Genomic DNA, 18,203 nt, shown 5'->3' with positions numbered 1-18,203 from the left:
GTTCTCCTGTCTAACTGGCTCCGCCCAGCATGTCTGCAGCACAGTAGCTAATGGCTGCATGTGGCTGTTAACGATTTGACGTTTGCAACTGAATTTTAAACCTTGATTAAGCTTTAATGTAAAGGACCACAGTGGTCACTACTGCACAAGGTACTTTAAAGGTACACCATCATTCTCTACAATTACCTCAGTAGACTTATCTATATATATTCAATTATCTCAACCACCAAAGAGATAGTAATTAGGCTCGAACTCTAGGCCACATATGAAAAGTCAAATGGTCGAGCCTTACTAACATGCAGCTGGAAAAACAGCAGTAGAGATCTCTCCGTGGAGCCATTTTAATCCCCGAGTTTCCTGCCTTTGCTGTGTAGGATCATGGGAGGGCAAACACACGTGACGGCACGTGTTCTGATAACTGCAGTTCATCCACATCTGCTCGTCTTGATTGCAGAACCAAGGTGAGTTTTAGGACAGGGTTTTAGCTAATCAGGGATGCTGCAGATGACAGGCCGGGCTTCTCAAAGCCTAAGTGACAGTAGGTAGACCTGTGACACGTATTGGTGGCTGTTCCTCCAGTTCCTGTACAGATGTTTGTCACTCCCTTCCTTGTGCACGGCAGTCATGCTTAAAATATCAGCGTATGTTTGCAACAAAAAAGCAAGGCTGGTCTAAGACCAGTGAACTTGGACTTCGTCTAAGCCGTGACTATCCATTTCACAGGCAAGACAGGAACCAGCTTTTAATGTCTTCAGTCATTCTAGAGATGATTATTTCTGTATCATATATAGGAATATATATGTTAGTGTATAGTGGTATGATGTGTACTTGTGTGCTGTGGTGTGAACATGGGTAAGTATGTTGCACGTGCTCAGAAAGATGGAAACAACAGAATTTTATTATAAAGAGTTTATTATAAAAATCACATCTCTTGAACAACATGGATACAGGCTCTCTCTCTCTGGATACCTTTGCTTCCAGCTGTAGGTTAGCACTTAATATCACTGCATATTTTAAATGCTGGTGCATTTTTTGATTAGATATTAATTCATACTACTTCTTAAGGATAACTTCTGCTAAAATGGGTAATACATGTTTCCTAATATCATAGCTGTTTTAATTTCCACACCCTGAATTTCATACCAGATAGGAACTGCTGGGATACATACTTATTGAAAAACTTTTTTTTTTCTAAAAGAACAAGCCCTTGGGAGAAGAAGTGTTAGTTCTGTTCGGTTTGCTGTGATGTTCCAGATGGTTTTCATGTGCTACATCCACATTTACTTAGGTGGTTTAAGGTAGTCAGTCCCCGGTTTATGATTACCCTCCCGTTTAGTTCCAAAACAAGCCAAGGTTAATGCTACTGCCGTGTTTACAGTACGAGCCACCTCTTCTGGTGTCTTCCCAAGAGTTGGGTTCACTTCCATGATATCTAGTCCTGAGAGTAGCCCTACAACAACAAAAAAGTGGTAATGACACAGTTGATCAAAGTAACTGACATTTTAAAGTCGTGACTCCTGACTCCCAAACGTATCACTGGAGAAGAGGTGACCAACCTCTAACATATTGTGTGTTACATCATGTGACAGGCAGTCTAGACGAGCCAGAGAGGCCTGCAGTGTGTATACAGGTGTGTATACACTGGCCAAGTGCACAGCTGCTTCTTTGTTGCCTCAGATTTTACCCACCTGTCTTGTGAATTTCTTCTGTGATGTAGAGACCTTCTCTGTAGGACAGGCCTCCCGCAACAGGCGTGCCGGTAGCCGGAGTGAATGCTGGGTCCAGTCCATCAACATCGAAACTCAGGTGGATGGGCCTTTTCTTCCTTTGAAGAAATAGAAGAGGCTTTCAGCTTAAAGTGGCTTAGGACTCAGTAATGAAATGTATCTTACCCTCTTTATAATTGTATGGACACCCCAAAGTTTTACCTGAACTTGGTTATGCACACACACACAAGGCATCATACCTTCCCAGCAGGTAGCTGAACGTCTCTTCCATCACCTTGCCGATTCCCAGCTTATCCACTTCACTCATTGAGAAATACTTAATTCCCAGAGTTTTTATTATGTAGCTAGAAAAGAACAAATGGAAGTTAAATACAGTTAAGGGTGGCTTTTCTTGCATTTCCTTTGGGTGGGAAGATTAAGTCCTGTGAACTATGTATATATGCATATGCACCTTTTGTATTTTAGGAGTAAATTGTTATAAATTGCCTGAATAATACTCTGTGTATAAGTGAATATAAGTTGTGCTTATGTAGATAAATGCATGCATACATATATAAACACGTGTGCTTATGTAGATAAATACAAAATACATGCATATATATATAAATGTGTGCCTGTATGGATTAATACATGAATATATATATAAACATGTACACTTACATATATATACATGAATACATATATACAGAGTGACATTTTAAAATAACTTCTTACACATATAACCAGTAAAGCATCTCTAGCATATAAAAGAACGTGTAGTAAGCTTACTGTTCCCCAGGGTCTACATCTCGCAAGCCGATGTACACAATGTCCTTGGCAGATATGCAGGGAGTCACCCAGGAGAACCCTGGTACATCTGGAAACTAGAGACAATGGCATTTCCATTTAGATAAATGTTTCTCTTCAACAGATATGCATTTAATGTTGGGTACAGTCGCTCACCTATATCTTAACATCTCTTAACATCTGTACTTCCATTTCTCAAAACGACTTAAGCCAGAATTTTAAGAGAAGTTTCTAAGGAGCAGGGAGGAGCTCTTTCTCCTGTGGTTTACACAAGTGCTTCCCAGATCAAAAGCCATTGAAAGCCATACATGACCACATACTCCTGTCTCAGCACTCAGAAGTCAGGCAGAAAGTTCAAGGCCAGCCTGGACCAACTAGCAAGACCCTATCATAAGCAACAAACAAACAGCCCCCCCCCCCACACACACACAGTATAGTCTGCATGGCAAAGCTGCCATTTTGGTAGGTTCTGATACAGAGAGGGTCACTTGGTGAAAATGGAAAGCCCTGTAGCATGTCCTCAGAAGAGGCAGGAACCAGGACCCCCACATGCCTGTGCCTTGTAATATACTTGGCATGATTCTGGGCAAGTTGGTTACCTTCTGAATCTCTGCAGACCTGTTTAGAAAGGGCTAGTCTGCCCATCGACTAGAAAGGGTAGCTTAAGAACCCAAAGAAAACTGTTGTTAAGCCTGTAGTGGCTTGGTCTCCATTGAGCATATAGCTCTTCGCCTTGACAGTGCAGTGGTAACTACTTTCATAGCATTTATATTGTATTAAGTATTACAAGTGATCGATAGCTGATCTAAAGGATGTGGGAGGATACACATAGGTTATGTACAGATACTGTATCATATTGTTTGAGAGACTTGAGCATCCACAGTTTCAGTGTCTGAGATCATGGGACCAGTCTCTCATAAATACAGAGACAAGTCCAGACAGATGTCCAGTAAGAGCCCCACCACGTTTATCAACACATCTTTTCCTTATTTACTACAGAGAAGACACCTTCAGTTATCCCAGACAAAGTGCAGGAAGGATCTCCCTATTGGCCTTCTCCCTGCAGAAGCACTGCAGAGAGCCCCTCATGTGAGTGTGCTAGGGGGCCTTTACCTTTCCTTTCAGCTCCTTCAGGAGAAAGGACACAGGTTGCCCATGCAGATTCCCAGAGCTGGTTGTCAGCGGAGTGTTGATGTCAGTGTGAGCATCCACCCAAATGACACATAAGTCAGGGTGGACCCTGGCGTGGCCAGAGATGCTTCCAACTGCCATACTTGGGAGGAAAAGAATGTGTGAACATCAAGTTTGCAACATCATCACATACTTCATATTGCTAGCTCACATAGTATGCCTGTGTGATTTTCCTTTAGTTCCCCCATTGACTGGTGCTGGTTCAACTAATTTAACAGAAGAGTTGGCTCTCACCAGTCACTGACCTTAATAATGTCACCAAGAAAGGTGTAAGTGATTTTATCTTTAAAAAAAAAAAATAGCTCATAATAAAAAAAAAATCACAAATTACAGCTTATTACAGGGAAAAAAATCACTAGCTACACTTGAGTTCTTGGGGCTGGATTCTCCCTCTGTAAGTACTGGATTCTCTGTGTTCAATTATGGCAGACCCTTAATTTTATTTATTTCTTTATTATTTATTTTCATTGCAAAACAGCACTCAGAGTTGGGGAGAGCCCTTTGGAAGGCCCTTGTCTCCTATGGCCCGTGCCTCTCCGCTCACTCAGTATTCAGATCCTCTACTCTAGCTCCCCCCTCTCTCCATGCAAAGGCGTGCTCTGGTCACCTAAGCCACCCAAATCCTCCTGACTCCAAACATGAGGCCAGAATGGGAGAACCAAGTAGTTCATCGCTTGAACAGATGCTAACACCGCAGGTCAGACACAGGATGCCAGGGTTGTCCTGAGCATCCACATCGCCAACAGTTCATGCCTGGCACTGTGTATTTGTTTGACCTGGTGTCCACTGTCACTTTCTCACCTTTGGGCTATCGTGACTGTTCCACTTCCAGATGTTCCCACATAGAAAAGAAAAGGGACCCCGGACTCCCCTGCAGCTTTTCAGTAGAAGCCCCACTCACAGGTGCCAGGAAGGAACTGAGGGCAACTGAGGAATGAAGTGTGTGTGTGAGTGTGTGTGCATATATAATGTGTGTGTATGTGTTTGAAATAAATATTTCATATGACCCAGATGTATAGAAGCAGTTAAATACTGTAGCATTTTGTAAGGCTTCTGATCCTGCTTCAATGATCCTGGTTTTCTACCCAAGTTGAACCTAAAGCCAGTTTATGATTTCACTCTGGGATTGTGTCCTGGGGAGGTCTGAGGAGCTTTAGTGTGATGTTAGATAAATAGATATGATAGATAGATTCAGGGGGAGGGAGGGATGGAGGGAGGGGGCTTTCTTGGTCTCTCTATGCCTCTGCCTGACCCCAGGGATTGTAGGCAGTTCACAGACCTGTGGTCTCCACCCAGCACCACACTGACTGTCCCATTCTTCTGGGCCTCTGCCACCACACTAGCCAGGTGTTCATTGGCTTTTCCCACAGACCGTGGGTTCTTCACAATTTGAAAGGGGCTGTCCGTAGGGATATCAACAAAGGCCAGATCCCCGTAGTCTCTCACATCATACTCTGCAATGAAAAGTTTAATGTTACTATATAGAAACCATCACAAGCCCGCCCTCTAGCCACGTGCCGCTCTGGTGGGTGCCGCATACCAGGCCCTCCCTTGTTCCTGAGACCGGTGCTGAAGGGGGACGATAACTCTGAGATGTTGATTCAATGGGGAACATCATGTCCCGTGGCCCACTCCACCCCCACAAGCAAGTGTGTGTGGGTGTGTAGAGGTGTTTATGTGCACCGATGTGTTAAATGCTTTTTATATCTCTGCCATAAGCATGGTAGTATCTAAATTGATATTTCAAATGTCCCGAAGAAAATGCATCAGTAGTTAACCTGCAGTAGTAAAATACTATAGCATTTTGTAAGTCTTTTGACTCTGCTTCAAAGAAGTGATTCTGGTCTTCATTACCCAAGCTGTTACCTACTGAAGCCTTTAGCATCTTTGTCTATCTGCATTGTGTGCTGAAGATGCTGTGTGTGTTTGGCCCAAACCTCCCAGTTCAGAGAGTCTAGGAAATGCACACTTTTCACATTAAAAAAAAAAAAAGGCAAGTTCCTAAGGACCCCACTGTGCCTTCTGTCATAAGCGCAGACATGACCTTCGAAACTGGACACTGCCCTGTAGCACTTGGATATAGAATCTGTTCAGTGTCTCGAATTAGCCATTGTCGAAGTATTTATTATGTTCCTGTGAACTGGAAATTCAGCAACAGATACAAGAAATTTCACCGGATACGGAATGTAACCATTTTTTTCTGTTTAACCAAGGACAAGGCCACTTACTCAGGCTTCCTGTTCTCCAGTGAGTGACCTCACTTCCCCTTCCTTCCCTCCATCCCTCCTTCCTCTCTCCCCCCTCCCCTTCCTCTTTCCTCCTTTCTCCCTTCCTCCTTTTACACTGCCTCCTGTCCTAGCTCCATGCTCATCATCTTTTCTTTCTTTACGAAGGGCTGCTTATCCATTAAAACTCGATCATGTTACGTGTGTAGGCCAGCAAGCGTAGGTCACACCTATGATCGTGTAACCCCATCACGTAAACACTTCTGTTCCTGTCGGCAGCTGCCTGCCCCGCTCCCAACAACTATCTGTTGCTCTCTTTAGCTGTGTCTCTGTCTTCCTAACCCTGACCCCAACTGTAGTTGCTCATTTGTGCCAAGCCTCTCACTTGGCATGCTATGCTGAGACCCAGCAGTGGCCTTGTCTGAGCTGTAGTCTGACCCTCTCCACTGCTGAAGACTCCGTCATTTCATGGCTATGCCGCTCTTGACCCACAAACCAGTTGGGGTATTTTATTATTTCTTTTTTTTAATTTTTATAAGCATTGCTGTTACTCATGCACGGGTCTTGTATACTGATGAAACCGTCACCCTGCTTTCCAAAAGGGCTGTCCATTTTGCTCTCACTGGAGATGCACAGGTTCTAGTTGTACCCCAGCAGCACCTCACGTATGTTCACACGTATGCACACGAGATGCTGCTCCTGTTACTGTTATCATCACCGTCCCCTTTGCTCTCGAAGGGCAGGGACCCCCTTGTGATAGTCAGGCGTGTTCCTTGCAGCTGGTGTTTCTCATTCTGCTTCCCCACCAGTCACTGCATTGTGCACCCTACACTCCTTTGTACCATCACTTGGTCAGAGTCAGGAGGTGAGGCTGTTCCAGCAGCAGTGTCTCCTGGCATCCTTCCCAGGCCATTTCTTCAGCAGGACATGGTTCTGTTGGTTTAGCAAATCCCTCAGAAGCCTGTCCTTCCTTCAGAGTGGGGGGCACATTATCTGATCACCTTTTAATTTTAAAGTTACCTGTTTCTTTAAGTTTCTCCACCAGACCAGCTTTCCTCAATGCTTCGGGGCCTTTCTCTACCCCTCCTCGAGGCTGAACAACACAGACAAGTACAGTGCTCAGTCATGATTGTGGCTCGCCAATGCCCACAAGAGAAACTTCTTCCTTAATCAACTGAATTATTAATATTCAGTTGTTAAGCTTCCTCGGACCGGAGACCTGAAGTTTTCCCTCTAATCCTGGCAGTAAGGTGGAGTGAACCGTATTATGCCAAGAAGAAAGGAGATCCACAAATTTGTTTTCATCCTGGCAAGCAGCAGGCAAGTAGCAGAAATAGCTCCATAAGTTGGTCCTGGAATAGCAAGCCGTGCTTGCCTCTTCCCAGTGCACTACACTATCCACAGAATGAACACGGACAGCAAGTCACAAGTTATACACAAAACCAGGATGGTTCTAATTGGGTCCAGAACAGGGAGTGCCTCGGAGCCTGGTGACAGCAGATGATCTTTGGGCTAGGTCTTGCAACACTGGTAGATGGTCAGGAAAGGTGACAAGGCAGTGAAGAAACTTTCCAACCCCAGGCGGGGGGATCTAGGGCAAAGGCCTCCTCAGGGGAAGAGCGTGGCCTGAAGAGACCCACATGCAGGTCCATACAACAGGCAGTTAGGGCTCTTGGGGAGAAATGAGACAACCAGGGAAATTGTCACCCAAGGCCTGAAATCTTTGTGGTTAGCATAGTATTTCAAACTTTCACATGTTCAAGTATGACATGAGAAACCCATCTTGCTAAGTGCACATGCCGTAGCTACCTACCTTTTCAGGAAAAATTCTTCTCCAGCCCCCCTGGCAGATAAAAGTCTAAAGAAATAACTCCTTTCTCTACCTTTCTGATCTTGATTTCCAACACTTTAAAATATTCCCTTTCCCCAAAATAAGACTCACAGAAAGTGATCTTGACCAGGAGATTGGTGAGAAAAGTTTTGTGTGTGTGTGTGTGTGTGTGTGTATGTGTGTGTGTGTGTATGTGTGTGTGTGTGTGTGCATCCTAAGGATTGGGACTGTAACCTTAAACTAAGCAAATACTTCCTCTCTGGTTAAATGACAGATGATCTCCAGCTGCTAGACAATCCTCGGTGTCGGATTTCTTACTTCAGGTACCCTAAACACTGCCTGACAAGGTTCTGCTCCTTGCATCTCATAAATTGTTTTATATTCCATCTTTCAATTGACATATACCATGAGGTTTAGCACAATGTCTGCATCCGTAGAGACACTGGTTAAGTCAGCTTAGCTTAACATTGCCTGAAAGGTTTCTCATTGTTCTCCGACAAGGGTATTTAAACTCTTCTCTGTTTGGGGGTTGAACAATGCAGTATTCTGTCTCTGTCTCTCTCTGTCTCTCTCTGTCTCTGTCTCTCTCTCTCTTTCTCTCTCTCTCTCTCTCTCTCTGTGTGTGTGTGTGTGTCTGTATTTGTATGCACAGACACATATACCAATGCAAGTGTACACCACACACCATGCTTGTTTGTGTGTGTACAGACCAGAAGGAAGACAAACAAGATGTGATTCCACCAGGCAGGAGGATTTCTGTGTGTTTTAAGCCCTCATTATAGCTTTCTCTCTCTCTCTCTCTCTCTCTCTCTCTCTCTCTCTCTCTCTCTCTCTCTCTCTCTGTGTGTGTGTGTGTGTGTGTGTGTGTACTGGTTAGCCAGAAAACCAGAGTTTCAACTCCCTTTACCTTCCCAGCCTGGGTTACAGACATATACCAGCACTCCCAGTGTTTTTCTTTAAGCACAGATTTGGGAGCTGAAACTCAAGCGCCCATACTTGTACGGCAACCGTTTCACTAGCTTGGCCATCTGCCCTGCCCTGGTGGGTAACTCGTAACTATACTTACCCAGGGCTCTTTCAGTCTTACAGTCAGGAGTTGAGTTTGGTCCGTTGCTGTGTATTCTGACGCTAAATTCTATACCTGACGTCCAGACCTATGTGTGACTTCTCGTGTTTACAGGCTTCTGTTGTGCAAACCTTGTTCCTTGATTTAAAACTACTGGCTAAAGAAAATTGGCAATTACCAAAGGAGTTGGAGGTAGGTAGGTTTGGAGTGGCCTGCTTGGAGGAGGAAAGATGAAGGGAAGAAGGAAGAAAAGGGAGAGAGGAAGCCACCACGAGGGGAGATGGACCGTGAGCATGGCCAGGAGAAACAGCAAGTATTTGGGGAACACAGCTGAGGAGGAGGCCAGGCCAGCATTTAGAAAAGCAAATTAGGGGTCAACCCCAGTAATTATCACAGCCAAATAAAGTAACCACAGTCTGAGTCTCATTTGTCCGTAAGCTCATCAGGGATAAGCTTGTAGTATGGTCAGGTTTCAACCGAACCTGTTTTGACCTGTGTGTAGTAGAGGACTGACACATAGGTGACATCCCAAGTTTTTAGAAAGACTCACCGTCTTTCTCCTTCTCGGGCATCAGAAGAAAGCCTATAGACCTCCAGTTGACACTGTATTTGCTACGACTGTTGCTGTGCTTATCGGTGGGGTGTGTGGCACTTGTTTTATTAATACGTGCCCTATGTCACTCCGGCTCATAAACTCACCACATAGCTGAGGATCACCTTGAACTTTAGATCCGCACACCTCTGTGCCCTGGGTGTGGGGATTACAGGGTGTACTACTGTTCTCAGTTTAAGAGGACCCCAGCGCTGTCTATTTGGAGCTAGCAAAACCTCTGCCAACCACACCCTAGCCCCTCACAGTGACATTCCTGGCATTCCACCTTATTTCTTTCTTTAAAGGTGCGTCTTATGACTGCTCAATGCTCATTGTTTGGTTTCTTTGCCCACTTTGAAAATTGCTCTGTCAGCATCCCCGACTATAACGTGTCCTGCTCAGCCCCTAACTGGCCGCTGGCAAAGATTTCCTATAGAGCTGAGCACAAGCTTTGGAATAAGACAGTCCTGTCCAGAAGCGAGCACACAGAGAAGAGTCCAAGACTAAATAAATTGCAGACCTCTCCAAGCCTTGGTTCGGTCAACCGCAGGATGAAACATTGCCTCTCACTTTGTATTTAGTGCCCCAAAATGAGGTGAGGCAGAGAATGGGGCTCATTGTCCCAAATCAAACTTCCATCTTCCCTCTACTCTTCCTTTTGCCCAGTGTCAAACTTCTACCACACCTGAGTAGGCCAACTGTGTATATGTGTGACAGTTGCACCCTCTGCCGAATGGCTTCCTACAGGAAAATACCTCTGCCCTTACAGTCTAGACACAAGGAGATCCAGGCCCATGGCTCAGGAGAATCTCTGTCAGAGGAGCATTACTGAGACCAGGAGAGGGCAGCAGATGGCATTTTAAGATATTGTCCCCTAAGAAAGGCTTTGATTATAATGGTGGCCTCTGCTGAAGAGAGGCCAGAGTATGTTTCCTTTCTGCCTTCCTCCTAGGTTCCCTCCCTCTTTTTGTTTGTTTGATTCTTTCTTTCCTTTTTCCTTTCTTTTGCAATTTTCAAGTCTGTTTTACAAACCATTCCAAGAATAAATGAAGGGCTGGTGAGATGGCCCAGTGCTTAAGAAAGTATCTTTTGCAGAGATACACACACACACACACACACACACACACACACACACACACGAAGAAAAGTAAAATCTTTAAAAAAACCAAAATAACAGGTGAGTATATTATGGAATTTTAAAAAAGGTTTGCTTCATTGTGTGTGTGTGTGTGTGTGTGTGTGTGTGCGTGTGGGGGTTGCTCACACAGGCAGAAGACTGTACCGAAGACTATGGAGCTTGAGTTATAGGAACTGAGTCATCTGATATGGGGGATGGGAACTGAACCCCTGTCTTCCCAAAGAGTAGCAAGTGCTCTAAAACACTGAGCCATCTCTCCAGACCTATATTGTGGTTTTAAAGGCATCATGTATCAGCAAAATGCCCCCATGTCCTGGTGTTCTAAGAGAGCTCTTTGAAGGCTTTCTACGGAAGGTGAGATGTTTACTGATACAGTGTGGGTCTCCAACCTCACGCCTTCCACAATTTATACTGTGAAAAGAGGGGGAAAAGAGGAAAACCCAGAGTGCACTTTTTGGCTTCACAGTTTAAAAGGCTAAAAGTGAGTCTAAAAGTCAAGAGAAAGACCCCACAACAAACAAAAGGACCTAGGACTTACATAACCACCATGTTTGACTTGAATTTTCCCCTTTCCTTTTTAAACCCAGACCAGGGGTTATTTGTTATCTCGTTATAATCAGCAGCCTGAGTGTTTCCAAGCAGAGGGGGAATGCAAGAGCCCATTTAGGCAATGCTCACAATGCTTCACACTCAGGTGGACAAGCAGAGATTTATGGCTCCATTAGTCCTGACTGGGTGCCGACTTGATGTATTTTTGTTATTTGTTCTCCTTAAAGAGAGCTGTAAAGCTCCCACCCATGAATTAATACTCATAAAATCATTAAAGCTCAAAATACCACAAATTCTTCATAAGCCTGCAAAAGCTCTGTTTGTTATCCAAACTAAAACAGTGTGAAGGCTACCACCACCCCATTGTATTTTTCTGGGCATTAATTATGAAACCGGACGGATGTGTTTTCTTACAGTCTCTCACTCCTTACTCAGAAAACATCAAAAACACCAAGAGCTGCAGCAACTACTGGAGAAGCTGCAGCCCAGATCCAGGTGATCTGCATCCACATGATTTTCTCAAACTTCCTATCGACTCCGATTTATAGGAAATGGACTTCGGCAGGATCCAAATGAGGGAATGGGCATAAGTCCACAAGTGTACTCTGCCACACAGTGGCAGGAGACTTGAGAGCAAGCACCTGGAAGCCAGATGGTGCCGGGAAACTTCCAGTCTGAAGGTAGTGGCTGTTAAGTGTTACAATGTAACATTTCCAGCATCCAGCTAGACCCCAGTGCCTGGCAACTGTTACAGTCTAACATTTCCCAATAAATCCCAGTCTTTCAAAGCCAGACTCACCTGTCCCTTTGAGAAAGGTGCTCCTATAATTTCTATGGACTTCTGCTTGGAGCTCATGCTCTCCCGGGATTCCAGCTGCTGCTGCTGCTGCTGCTGCTGCTGCTGCTGCTGCTGCTGCTGCTGCTGCTGCTGCTGCTGCTGTCACCGCCAGCTGTAACCCTAAAAGACAGAGGGCACATCTTTCCCCCCCTTATAATCAGGTTGGATCTGTTTATCCAACAACTGGCTCCACCCACTGAATGGAAGAATGACAGAGTCAACAGAAACTCCCCATCCGAGGAATCACCTTGTCCTCTGAGCTCTCAAGTCTCTAGTTAGTGAGCATTATTCATCCTTTCAGCTCACACCCTTCTGAAAAAGCCAGCTGGATGACATTAATCTTTCCTCAGACAATTGACAATTATGTGTGATTTCATAACCACAAGTGAAGTGCTAAGCTTCCAGCCTAAGCACCCTCAGGGCAGGGTGCTCACCTTTTCCAGGATTTAAATCCACAAAGATTTTGCAAGGTGAAGCTAGAACAGCAAGGGGTCTCTTCCCTCCTATTGAGCTTTCTGAGTCAAGTGCTGGGGAAAGCAGCTAATCTCTGAGACACAGTTTATGTGTCACTAGGTTACAATGTCTGGGAAAGCATGTGGCTGGCTTTTTTTTTTTTTTTTTTTTTTTTTTTTTTTTTTTTTTTTTTGATTTTTTAAATTATTATTCCACAGGAAGACATCAGTTATAACCTGATAACCCAAAGCAGTTCCGTCTCCAGAGAAATCTCATTTTTTAGAATCATGATATATCAAAATAGAGAAAGCAAAGCAGCGAACGTGAGTTTTTGTCATGGGCCAAGCTGCCGTTCTAGTTAATGTTCTCTCATTTTCTTTTTAAACCAACTTCAGGCTGAGAGTCATTCTTACGAATGTTTTGCTGAGGACAAGATGGCAGCTTGGTGAGGTTGCCGGTGACCTGCAGGTTGCAAAGAATATAGATGGCTTGGTGGGCATTCTGCCCCCGCCTGGCTGCTGGGATTCTAACCTCCACACCAGCAGGGTGTCACAGCCCCTGAGATCTCTGGCAGATGAGGCAGGCGAGCCAGCTAGCCAGTAAAGTCCTGACACCAAGCCTGGTTGACCCGAGTTTGACCTGCAGAACCCATATGGTGGGAGGAAAGGGTCAATTCTTGCAAGCTGACCTCTGACCTCCACGTGAGTGATGGGGTTTGTGCGTCAGCCGCCCCCAACGCTAAAGAAATACCTTGAAAAGTATTAATTTAGAAGAAACACTGGCAAATGTTCTTCCAGCTACAAAGTTACATGATTATAATTTTAAAAAGAAAAACCCACATGTCAGAAGTAAATTTCTTTAATCTTGTGAGGACAAAAAACACCCAAAAATTTAATACCTCAAGACAGAAATTCTGTCCCCTCTCCCATCAGTACATAGAATAGTCCAGTACAAAATAAACTTTGACTTTATTGATTGAATAAATGTATCACATTTATTAAATGAATAAATCAAGAAGCCAAAGTCCCTCTGGACCAATTTGATGCCTCCTTCCAAATATATTTTCCATATTTACTATGCTTTGCTGATAGTCTAAATATATGGTTGCAGATTTTTTAATTGACTTATGTGAGACAGAACCTTCCTATACATTTGAAGCTAGCCTTGAACTCTGGGTCCTCCTGCTTCAGTCTCCTGAATCCTGGCATTAGCACCGAACCTAGATGGTGCTTTATATGGCCCAAATACTAACCTCTAATGATGCTGACACTACAGATGACTTTTCTTAGTCTGTCAAGACCCAAACAGCTTTGTGCACACTATCATAGACAACCCTTAATTTCCAAGTGGGCAGCTGAGGAATTTTCACCACAAGCGTTGGGAGTTCAAGTTTTACCTGCTCCCCAGATCACAAGTGTGCACCTCTATATTTATTGTCGATTTTTAGAGACATGTGGCTCCAGCTACTCTAGAACTAGTTCTGTAGGCTGGGCTAGCCTTGAACTCACAGAGATCAATCTGCCTCTGCGCCCCGAGTGGTGGGATTAAAGGCGTGTGACACCATCGCCTGGCATTTTCTTCTGTTTAATTGAATTTTTATCTTTCTTTGGGTTTCTTGGTGCTGGCCTGTAATTTGGGAGTATGAGGCAGGGGAATCACAAGTTCAACACCTGCCAGGGCTATAGAGCTAGTTCAAAGCCACTGTGGCCAGTATAGAACCTGCCCCAAAGGTATAAAGAAAAGGAGAAAAAAACCATTCAAGGGTAGATTGTTTGCCTGCCCGAAGGATGCTGGGCTGGGGCCTCATAAGCAGAGGGCTCTGCTATTCCCAGAGACTGCTGAGTGCTGCTTTTATCCACCTCCATTTTATTTGCATATTGTTTAAATCTCCCACTTCCCCTTATCTGTACCAGTACCCTCACGAGTGCCGAACGGGCAGCCTCCCGACGTTACCACTGAGCCACCTCCACCATAGGCCAAGTTTCTGTTAGAAATGATGTGCCTCTCCATCCAGCCTCCTCTGTGCCGGGGTCCTCGCCTGTGGCTGCACCGGTCCGTCAAGCCTTGTGGGTAGGGCTTCTGGTGATGGTGTGAGCTGCACGAAGGAACGGGAACAGGGGCTCCCCTTTCTCAGAATCGGCTGATCTTATATGACTCACATACGGTTCTTACGTATGCAGAAGGAGCTGGTGAGTGTGCATTGAAAGCTGTGCTGAGATGCCCACTAGCCTTCTACATTAATTCAGAGTGATTTGCTGTCAAACTTTATCCCCAGGGCTTTACCTGAAAGTCTTCCCTCAAGCAGCTTGAGGCTGACTTTTCAGCATTTGACTGACTGATCAGAACTTGCTGATAAAGTAAAACTCATGATTTCCTGGCTATCTGTTTTTCTTTGTTCTGTATTGGTCCTGGGATCTCCATAAACACCAGCAGCTCCACCTATGACGGACTCACCCTCACGGTCATTCCTACTAAAACATCTCCCGCTTCTCTGTGTTCTCCTTATGTAGACCATCCAGAACTTGGCGCACAAGTCCAGTTGCAGATGGACCAATCCATCAAACATGAATATGATATCATTTGCCCTTTCTGGGTCATCGGGGGATCAAAGAACAAGAAATTGCTTACCGGAGATCTGTGTCAGCCCAGAAGATACCTCAAGCCAAAGTGGCGCAGACCCAGACATCCATATACAGACAGTATTGTTGGCTAATACAGCATGTTAATAAGGATGTCTGAACAACGCCTCACCTTGCTTTGTCGGCTGCCTTCTGTTCTCTGACTTCCTTACTGAAAATGAGCTGGCCTTGTCGGCTTCCAACCTTGGTGACCTCATGCAGACGTACGGTAATCATTGCTTTCTTGTGTAAACTTTATTTCTCGTTTAATTAAAACAAGTATTCAGTGTGTGTATGTGTTGAGAAACACATACCATGGCTCCTGTGGAGGTTCTCCCCTACTACATGAGTTCTGAGAACCAGACTTAGGTTGTCTGGCTTGGTGGCAGGCGCTTTGGTCTAAGATCGTCTAGTCTTCACAAAGGACTGTTTTTTCAATCTCCAAAGCAGTGTTCTCAGACCATCCAAGGTAGCAGTTTTCAACGTGTGGATCACAATTCCTTTTGGGGTTGAATGACCCCTTTCATAGAGGTCACCCTAAAACCATGAGAAAACCCAGTTATTTACAATATGATTTATAACTAGCAAAATTATAGTTATGATATAACAACAAACATAATTTGATGGTTGGGGTCATGACAACATAGAAGCTGTATTAAAGGGTCACAGCATTAGGAAGCTTGAGAACCATTGCTCGGGAAGAAGAAGGAGTTATCCACCTAAGGCCTGGCAGAGTCCACTTTTCCCAGCCCAAGTCTTTCCTTAGTGTAGTCAACGTACACTGAGCTTTAAAGGTTCGATTCCTGAGAACACAAACCTCACATCCACCCAGCTCGCTCGTGCCACAGACTGGGTACTTAAAGATTGCTGATAGATATTTGAAGGCAGAGCCGTATGGGTGTAGAGGAGTCCTTTGTCCCCAGTTTCTGGTGTTTTCTAGCAGTCTTTAGTGGTGTTTGGCTTACAGGCGTCCCATTCAAACCCTCCGCCTTTGCTCCTCTCCCTTCCTCTGCCCCTGTGTTTCTGCCCTATCATCTTCTCTGGTGACATCGCTCGGAATGCATTTTTTAAAGTTTCATGATTAGAGTGTCTAAAAAGTAAGCACTCCTTGAAGTCTGTTTATCTTTGATGCTCCAAACTGTGGCCCACATTTTGTATGGTATTTCTATCAGCCAGCTGACAGGACCTTTTGGCAGATAAAATCCAGGATTCTTACTGTGGGGCCCTAAGGAGTGCTTGAGGACCCCATTTCCTGCCATACCCCCAAATGGCCAGGTAATTAAATCATTCCTCAAAGGGTCTCTAATTGTGGACTCCAGGGTGCTAGGAACTTCCAGCCATACCCCCCAAATGGGTGTGACAGCTGAAGCCAGATACCTCTATCACTCCTCCAGGGGTCCCCAGTTGTGTGAAAGGTCAACCCTGACCACAAATGGAAAGTTGCCGACTCACGCTGTTAATCCTTCCTCTGTAACCCACTCATGCTGTGTTAATCCCATTTCACAAAGATGTATAAGGGGGTGCATTTTTGGGGAGCCCTCTCTGTCCAGACTACAGGACATCCCCAATACACTGAATTATATCACCTCTTGCTATTGTGTTGCTCTGTCTCTGTGTCTCTGTGGGGTGGACATCTCAGGCATTGAGCCCCCCCCTCCCAGGGCACAACATTACCACACTCACAGAAACCTGGGAAATGATGGGTGACTTTGGTGTGTAGACTCCTGACGTTCCATAAAGCTTGGTTAGGCGGCCCCTGACACCGAGCCTGCAGAGATGCTCACCCTCCTAATCCTCTGAGGAGAAGTGGCCTCCCTAGCGGTGGACAGCTATGAAAAGGCTCGCTCTACACATCTGACTCATGTTGCTTCATAGCTACACGATTGCAGACCCTTCTTCTCTCTCCCTCTCCTCTCTCCCGACTCATCCAGATGTGGAGCAAAGTTCACAGCAGGGTAGAGACTGCAGGAAACAACACAGAAGACCAGCACCAGTCTCTCTGTGAGTCAAACTGACCAGGACAAAGGGCAGCAAACCCAGGAGGGAGCTCGACCCACTTTGATCCCTGATTTCTGCGAACGTGACTGCTCAGGGCCCTAACCCGTATCCTTGATGTCAGGATACAAGTGGTTTCCTCCTTTTAGAGGTTCTGGCCCTCAGTAGAGATCTGCAGTAGCTACTAAAGCACCCACGACCGTATATGGAGATGCTCCAAACTGTCTAGAAGCGACAGGAGTACTTGGTGAGTGGGGGACCAGAGCCGTAAAAGTTTTCCGTGTGGCCTTCACAGCAGCCAGATTTACTCTGTCCTCGTCATGGTAGTATCGAGGACGTGTTGGCCTAGGTGGGGTGGCCTGACCAAGCCACAGGAGCCGTTGGAGGTGGAACTGGTCACGGATTTGGGCTTCTGTGCAGTTTCCACATCCTCATGTCTGCCTTCCCCACACACGATTTGTAAGAGTCATAAATCACTTTTGCCGCTTTTAAAAGATTCAAGAGATTCTAAGAATCTTCCAGAAATGAAAGCGGGTGAGTGGCAGGCCATGTGTTCCTCTTTTCTTGGTCCATTAAATGATAAATGCACTAAATCTTACTTCTGGGAGAAAATTCAAAACTTTTCGCTGAGGATTTATAGTCTACTTATATATTAGTGTTTGATAAAGGTTTCTCGTAATTATTAAGGGAAACCAAAAATATATTCTGTTCCTTCTGCTTCCCATATAAATAGATAAGTGCATATTTAAAATGATGTTATTTTTAATAATTTAATAATTTAAATAAAATATAATTTAAATAATACATTTAAAATAAATAAACATATATATACATATATATATTTAGCCTTAGTTAGATCCTCTATCATCTTTTTATCCCATTTCCTTTCTAAAACCCCTTTTGTCACTTGACATCAGATTCTAAATAACATTCCATGACTTATTTCCTGGTTCACTAATTTTCCTTCAATTGCCTGTTTGATAAATTTTTATTCAGTTATTATTCAAATGTTTGCATAGTTCCTTCTCCCAGTAGTTTTTACATTTATCTTTTCTTTCTTCCCCATGTGTGTGTGTATGTGTGTGCATGTGTGTGCATGTGTATATGCATGTGTGCATGCAGGTGTGTGTATGTGTGTGTGCATGTGTGTGTATGTGTGTGTGCATGTGTGTGCATATGTGTGTGCATGTGTGT

At 44.6% G+C, this 18,203-nt stretch overlaps 1 protein-coding gene across 2 annotated transcripts; it reads right to left on the bottom strand.

The window, feature by feature from the left end:
• Positions 1 to 1,280: 1,280 nt before the first annotated feature.
• Positions 1,281 to 11,961, bottom strand: ARG1 (arginase 1; the record flags this gene model as incomplete). 2 transcript variants are annotated; one of them, XM_080929149.1, is made up of 8 exons in its annotated part: positions 1,281 to 1,450; positions 1,689 to 1,825; positions 1,967 to 2,071; positions 2,496 to 2,590; positions 3,627 to 3,786; positions 4,984 to 5,158; positions 6,950 to 7,022; positions 11,905 to 11,961. In XM_080929149.1, 8 exons carry the CDS (start codon positions 11,959 to 11,961, stop codon positions 1,281 to 1,283), a joined length of 972 nt encoding a protein of 323 aa, XP_080785275.1. The 2 variants fall into 2 exon arrangements, with proteins under 2 accessions (XP_080785275.1, XP_080785276.1); XM_080929150.1 differs by lacking the exons at positions 2,496 to 2,590; positions 3,627 to 3,786.
• Between the last annotated feature and the right edge of the window lie 6,242 nt (positions 11,962 to 18,203).

The sequence above is a fragment of the Micromys minutus genome, assembly GCF_963924665.1.
Source record: "Micromys minutus genome assembly, chromosome: 15".
Lineage (NCBI taxonomy): Eukaryota > Metazoa > Chordata > Mammalia > Rodentia > Muridae > Micromys > Micromys minutus.
Note: the sequence above shows the minus strand (reverse complement) of the source record. Positions and strands in the feature narration are given on the sequence as shown.